Genomic DNA, 7,724 nt, shown 5'->3' with positions numbered 1-7,724 from the left:
TCTTAATTTATAAATTGTAATTCAATTTTTCAAAGTATTAAAATCGCACACCGTGTGAGTGTGAACTAGTGTGCACTTGTTAGACAAAAAAGACTGACTGCCAGTGGCAAGACAGCAGTAAGTGTAAGATACACGAGAAAGAGAGAGCTAGAGAGAGACAGAGTGTGTGTGTGTGTGTGTGTGTGTGTGTGTGTGTGTGTGTGTGTGTGTGTGTGTGTGTGCGCGCACGCACGCACGCACGCACGCGCGCGTGTTCTATGATTGGTCAGCAGGTTGCCCACAGGTTTTTTGGAATACTAATTGGTTCAATCTCATATTAAATTTACACCTAGGCTAGTCTAGAATATGTTTCTACTTTGACAAGCGGTCACACTTTTGCAAATCAAGTCTCGGTTTGTTTACTTGATTACTCTTATTGGCAATCCCATAGAAGGATGGTGAATTATATTTAAAGAAATGTCCAAAGAAGACGGTGGAATGTAGATAAAGTTGTTTCATACCTTTAAAATGTTTCCCCTAAATGATAAAAAGACAAACAGCCTATTACTGGTCAATAATACTTTCCATTACTTATCATGTAGCTGCTATCTTCCCCAATGACAGGCTTTAAAAATAATTTGCGCAGTTAAAAGAGCGAAAAAGGCTAATAAAAATCAAGAGCTATTTCACATTACCATTGCTTTAACAGGCCGCGGCGCCCAGGTTACAAGAGGAAAATACCTTGCCATTTTGTGAAGGCTATAATTTACACCTATAAGATAACTTGACGATGATAGTGGATATTGTGATAACAATGTGTAGAATTCTAAATAATTATTATTATAAAATCAAATACATTTTGTGGTGTCACTCATTAATACACACATGGGGTTTACGCAACTGTCAATTAAAAATGGCAAACGGTCTCACAGTATGTATCTAGATTGTATTTGTTTTTTATTTTAAAACACTGTTATTGTGTTCTTATTTTGCGCAATAAAGCATCAGGCCTATAACGTCCTGAATTTGAGGAGTGTTGCCCAGTATGAAAAAGCCAAACCCGGAATGCCATAAAAATATCCCAGAGATGTATAATAGCAATCAAATCGAAGAAAGTGAATCCATGGCACATTCTACATTTTATTTCAGACTACATTTTCTCTGAACATATTAAAATCTTTGGCTTGAAGCGTCGTTTCAGTTTACGCAATCTGTGGAACTGTGAGATTAGGCGGGGACTTGGGTAGGACAGATAGGCTATCACAAAAAAAAGTCTAGAGAGAAAGACATTTACTGAAACAATGAGCAACAACATTGGGTAGGGGAAACAAACAAAAAGATAAAAATCTCCAGCAAGAAGGGATCGATACCCTTACCTGAAATTAAATATATACAACATCATATTGGTTGGTTATATATAAATCTTAGTAATGTTCGTATTTTATATACTTTTGTCCATATATTGTACGATAGACAAATCTTTTTCTTCTTTTTTTCTTTAAATAGCATCTGTCCGACTCCATTTGCATGTTTCCTCAATTCTTCATTTAAAAATCCAATCTTGTGGGTCTCGCGTACACAAAAGAGGCCTTTTTACTCGCTATCGTCCTTGTCCTCTTGGACCGTAGTCGTGGAATGGTTGTACAGTCCCTGCGCCATCAGTTGGAGGGCTAGGCCGTTCTTGTAGCCGGTGGCCTTTTTTATTTTTGCTCTCTTGTTTTGGAACCAGATTTTGATTTGTGACTCATTGAGATTCAGTTCTGTGGCCAGTGACTGTCTCCGTTGCTCAGTTATGTAGCGATTAGCCTGAAACTCGGATTTAAGTCTCTGTAGTTGTTCGGCCGTAAATGCGGTTCTGGGTCGCTTGTCTTCCTTCTCGTTTTTCTTCTTTTTCAATTTTCGTGTCCTTGGGCCTAGTGTAGAAACAACAATAAAACGAAGACATAAATATCAGCAAGCCCTCAAAACCAGTACAATAAGGAAATAGTTGGACTATTGGACTATTAATGCCTGTCATTACGTTGCTTTTGAATCCGAAGTTAATGTATCCCGATATTTCATTCTAAATCCCCTAGGTAGTTTGTGAGTGAACTAGAGAATATAACCTAGTAAGAGCAGACCAAGTCTAGTAAGCGCGGATCTCTTCAATTGGAGATGGCCACATGTTTTCAACCTTGGGTCAATTTGACTGTGAATAATTTGAAAATATCTCGTCTATAACTGAAACAATGCAACTGTAAGATTCTTCTTTTACAAAAGGCTAACATACTGCAAAATAGCTGGCACTGAGCTGCACATTTTATGCCTATATCTTTTACAAAGTGTTAATAAAACATGACTGCAAAAAGGAAGTCGAATTTTAAATATATTCAAACGTTAACAAAAACGTCCAATCACTGGTGCACTGGCATATAGGCCTCTGCATCTCAGTAAAAGTCCTCTTTAAGAAAGTGCCCCACTATCAAAGCCCAACACCCACGAAAGGTTTAATCTAAACATTGTGCAGAAATATGCTGTCGTTACGGTAGTTACTGTTTTCAAGAAGCATTATAAAATTATTATAAGTGTAATAGTAAACTACATTAAAGACTTTTTAAAGTCTGTCTTACAACAAAGGATAACAAGAGCGCTGTACCCAAACAGACGGTGCGTGACACTACATATGCGAGGCATTATGTCTAGCATTTTTTCACTGGCAGAATAAGGCCACAATTCGAGAAGGATATTTACTGTTTGGCGCTTCCTGCGTCAACAGCTTAAGTTTGTGTAGTTTCTAGTAGTGTAATGCTAGTTTCTACTGCATATACCTTGCAAAGTAAAAATTGTCAGTTTCTAACCTTGAACTCTTATACTTGCACCTCAGACTTGGCTTTTGTCTACGATTTGCACTGAACCTTAATTGTATTTGTCACACAGAACCTCTAGGTCAAGTGCAGTAAAACAGAAAGCTATTTGGCTATTTGGTTACACAGGGATATATTCTAGCCATAACGACAGCATGCAGACCTGTCTAGTCGCCAATTGCGTAAAATTGCTATTACACTGCCATTTTTGCGTAAAGCTATTAGGTGTTGATATCTTTGCTACTGTAGGGCACAGTCATAATCGTGCAATAGTGTAAGAGACATCAGATAATTCATTCCGTTGTTAAAAAATAATCTCAATCTAATAGTATTGACAGGAGAGGCACGGGCTGTTTACATATATGAGACATTTGAGCATAGACAGCTATTTTTAAATTTAAATTAAAGCATGTCGATTGTGTCGAACTTGTATTGCATAAAACGTATCAACTCAACAAAAGACACCTGCATTTATACTGTATTTAAGCTGTTATAACCACACACATGACAAATCATATTCTGAGCACACTCCACGAATTAACATGGCCAAAACATGGCGCTCAGGACACAAGCAACTGATAATGGCCATTATTTCGGGCTCATCTCAAAACACCACAACCCTGCCCTATGAAAATCGAACAGATGATGTTTTGTCCAAGTTCAGGGGCTGATAGCTCAATCAGTCAGTCTATCAGTCTGGTCAATCAATGCATCTTTTCTGACTGTTGTCAGACTCGCAACGGCAAAAACTGGCAAGGTATTAACACCACTACTTTTCTAACTAGGCCTACTATAGGCCCTACAAGATTTTCCAATAATATGATGTATAATTAATATAAATACACAACTCAATATTTAAAATAGAAATTTCTCATTATTTCAACAATGGTTTACCAATAATGTATTTCACTTGTAATTCAGTGAGGCATTAGAGGCCTACGAGGGCTACTTGGAAACACTGTTTTATTTAGCATAGTTAGTTTTATCGGCTGCCGATAGGAATCACTCTAAGACCGTGTTTTGAACCTGCTGGTGCACATTTTTGAACACAGCGCTATTTGCATTTCAGCGGGCAGATACAGTTTTGTGTGTAGGCTGACAGGCAACGGTCCCCCCCCCCAAAAAAATTACTTAAAGATTGTTCCTAAAAGGCAGATGTGTTCTGAATTTGCGGCCTATGGTATTATAATATTCTTTCTGAAAGGTCCAAAGCTGGCACACTTGCCTCACAATGCATGTGCCTCAAAGAGAACATTATGTTTATGGATTACTTCAACTGCCTTAATTGTGATCGTGTGTGTGTCTGTGTGTGCTTGACTGCTAGAAAGAGTGCGTGTAATTGTGTTGCTGTAGCTATGTGTTAGTGCGTGTTTGACAGCACGCACAGTGGACTTTGCGCAACCTTTTCTATTAGCCTATTACAGAACGTGTGATTTGAAAAGAGCCAGCGTTGCATTGCCAAGAACTTATAGCGCCTTACCAGATGACGGTCTGTCTGAATATCGTGTACAATACACCCATGCAGGCCACAGCAATGGCTGTTTTTCTTGTGAGGGCTGCGCGCCTCCATTACTCGCATTCCCAGCCGTTACTGACGTTGGGTTTTCTGTTCTAGTTCCATTGGCCTCGGCTGTCTTTGATGACGACGTCTGCTTGGAAGTCGGCGAAGAAGATGAAGACGATGATGAGGAAGAAGTAGTACTGTCACTACTGCAGTTCGAATCCTGACAGAGGCTGCTGGCGTGCGACGGTCTTATGACCAGCGGGTTGACGTTCTCTCTGCCCGAAGTCTGCGCCCGCTCACGGTTCCCAAGTTCCTTCTTGCAGCCGAAGTCCGGCCGCAGAATATTGTCAATAAAAAAGTTTGTGGTTCTGTGTACTTGCTGCGCAGCCTGGTGAGGCAAAATCGGAGGAGAAGGTAGATTCGGTGAGAGCGAAACACTCTCACCCTCGGTCGAATCACGGCTATTTTGATCCTTTTGCTCTTCCATAACTAGAATAAAAAGATTTCGGCAGGACCGTTGCCTACTCTCCACGCCAGATTCCACTTGTTGCTTGGTACCGTATCCAAATATCAACGACGATGTGATTATTGTCTATATTGTGGCAATGAAAGGTATGTGAAATACCTTAACCGAATTAGACAATCACACCATCGGAATGCTTCCAGTGGGCTCAGCCACCAATTGTCAAAATAAGCCCGGTACACACGAATGACAGTACATTGCGCGATGCTTCCTAGTCCCTGCCTGGCTCTCACATATGTCAGCCCGAGCTTTCTAAACTCTCCCTAAAATCGCCTTGCCTTTCACAGACTTTTTTTTTTTTTTACATCCACCGGAAGCACGTGAGCTCCCACACACGTGCAATGGACCAATCCGACCAGGAGATCCTCACTGACACTGGTGACGGCATCCAATCGGCTTTTACGATCCTCCACAAATAAATAATAAACGGGCTTGGGGAACCAAACAAGCGATCACATCAGTGCCTTCGCCATCCATACAAAAGCTTTTTCAGGTTCTGCGCAGACTTAGAGGTGGCAAACCAACAGAGAAGGGCTGCAATGCATGCCCACTGCCGCGATAGCCAATATGTCATGGCATTTACCGTACATAACTCATTTGTGGAGTTCAGAGGGAAACAATGCAATAGGTTGATAAAGTAAAATAAAGTAGGCTAGACTTTCAAAGGGTTATGACTGACAGCGGTAAACAAATTATAATTTGCCAGCGATATTGCTGCTGACAATAAAGCGTCATCTTGACAGTCGCTTAACATCAAACTTAGAAATAATAATACTACTACTAATAATAATAATTGTCGTTGTTGATGTGTTGTTGCTGTTGTAAGTGTTTGCACCCTTTTGTTATGGAAATATGGTTATGGTCAATAATTATAATTAAGCATATAAAGCTAACAAAAAGACATATGCCAAATAATGCTCTTGCGAGGAAAACTTTACAGAGAGCAAGCACATCCCGTTGAGTGAATATAAACCCTTCCATAAGATACCTAATCATGTGGTATGGTGGAACCAGCACACTGCTTAAAAGTCGAGAAATCTCATATATGGAAAAAAAAAAAAAAAAAAAAGTTATGAGCTGCAGGCTGTGCTGTGTAGATAACATTTTTTGTTGTTGTTGCAACTCTTCTGTTGTTAAAAGGGAAGAAAGCGCTGCTTATTTGTTCAGTGAAATGACCAGCATGAGCTCTCGGAGTGTCCAGAGCACTGTCTCAAAATGTATTCAGGTTATGTCCAGGTGATGATTGTACTTTACTCGTGGACACAAGGATACATTGACATTAATTTCAGTTACTTTTGTACACTGATTTTTTTTTCCTGCAGGTTGAAAGTGGGTTGGAAAAAGATAATGGTCGCTTTATTGATTATTCATTAGCAAAGAAATGTAGCAGAAAACATACAGCCTTCTCAGACAGATAGATACACATACGCTACAGTACATACAGAGAGTGAATCAGTTTGTGATAGAGAGAGAGAGAGAGAGAGAGAGAGAGAGAGAGAGAGAGAGAGAGAGAGAGAGAGAGAGAGAGAGAGAGATGCAGAATCAATTACATTTTTCTTCGAGCACAAGACCCAGCACTTTAAAATGACAGACGGGGCACACCAATATTACCAATATTACCTACACATAACACACAGTGTATGTTCGGGCGTGGCCCAAAGAAGATCTCCTTGATCATGAAGCTCATGAACTTTGCCTTGTTCCCCACACCGCTTTGGAGAAATAAATCGGAACAGACACATAAACAATTACAATTAGTCATACAATAGAAAACTGTGCTCGAAACCGTGTAATATTTATTCTCATATAACATGTTATAGGATTGAAATCTTTATCCCCCAAAAGCTGGAGTGGGTACTTAATTAAATTCTAATTAGGACACTATCAATATGCTATTTAGCCAAGTAGCCATTGTGAGATGCCGTCCTTTTAAGGCGGTAAATGAGGACTCCGGCTCTTATCTTGCCTTCAAGAGACGCCATGAGAGGGGCTGCAAAAGATAATTTATAGCTTTTAATTACTCTTCATTCCGCCTGATCAGCTTGGCGTTCATCACAGGAGAGTGAATAAAACCCAGTCAAAAGCACTGTCACTATCCCCTGGCAAGACGCTTAATCAAAGCGAGCAGAGCCATATTACACGCAGCTCGAAGCGCCACGTAATTTCCAAGGTGCTGATAAAGGCCACTGAATAATGCGGGAGTCATCGGAGACACCATTTACAGAAATGACTTTATTGACGGCTTAACGTTGGTAATTCATTTTACCTTTCATGTATTGGGACCTGGATTTGTTACAGTAATGGGATGATAAATGGGCCGACGGGCCGTGGCCCGTATTATTGAATATAACACTCACACCCTCGGCTAAATGTCCTCGCGATCACTTAGAAATCGATGTTGTAACTATTTTAATTTCATTATAGCCCTGCTTGAAATATCGTCAATTTTCCCTCCGTGAACACAGCTCTGCCGGATGGAGAGGAATCACAGTTTGTAAGAAATGTGTAATTGCATAAGAGGCTAGTAGATGTTGTTTGCTTTGTGCTGCCGTTTCACCTGATCATGTCGTAAGAAACTGGGGCTGTGGACTCATCGGTTAGTTTAGTGCTGAATAGGCCATTTGACTGGAAACACATGGTGTAAAATATACATGGTGAAATCAAACCGCCTCTGCATAACAATTGTGTAACGGTATGTTTCCCAATATATTGGACTTTTTTTTGCCAAGTACAATGTGGAGTGTGTGTTTAAGTGTATGTTTGAATGCGCCGATGGGAGATAAGATCATGACCTTGCTTGGGGACATAACTGAGTTGTTTCAACTCAATGCAGCAATCCTTCAAAGAACCAATAGGCAGAGTTTTTTGTTCGAAT

At 40.1% G+C, this 7,724-nt stretch overlaps 1 protein-coding gene across 1 annotated transcript; it reads right to left on the bottom strand.

Annotated features, from left to right (window-relative positions):
- Positions 1-1,167: 1,167 nt before the first annotated feature.
- On the bottom strand, positions 1,168-5,040 carry en1a (engrailed homeobox 1a). Its single transcript, XM_080835195.1, has 2 exons — positions 4,303-5,040; positions 1,168-1,892 (listed from the first exon to the last, which is right to left on the bottom strand). The coding sequence occupies exons 1-2, from the start codon at positions 4,811-4,813 to the stop codon at positions 1,573-1,575; spliced, it is 831 nt and encodes a 276-aa protein (XP_080691321.1). The 5' UTR covers positions 4,814-5,040; the 3' UTR covers positions 1,168-1,572.
- Between the last annotated feature and the right edge of the window lie 2,684 nt (positions 5,041-7,724).

The sequence above is a fragment of the Sprattus sprattus genome (genome assembly GCF_963457725.1).
Source record: "Sprattus sprattus genome assembly, chromosome: 3".
In the NCBI taxonomy this organism is placed as follows: domain Eukaryota; kingdom Metazoa; phylum Chordata; class Actinopteri; order Clupeiformes; family Clupeidae; genus Sprattus; species Sprattus sprattus.
This window is presented reverse-complemented; position numbering and strand designations above follow the sequence as displayed.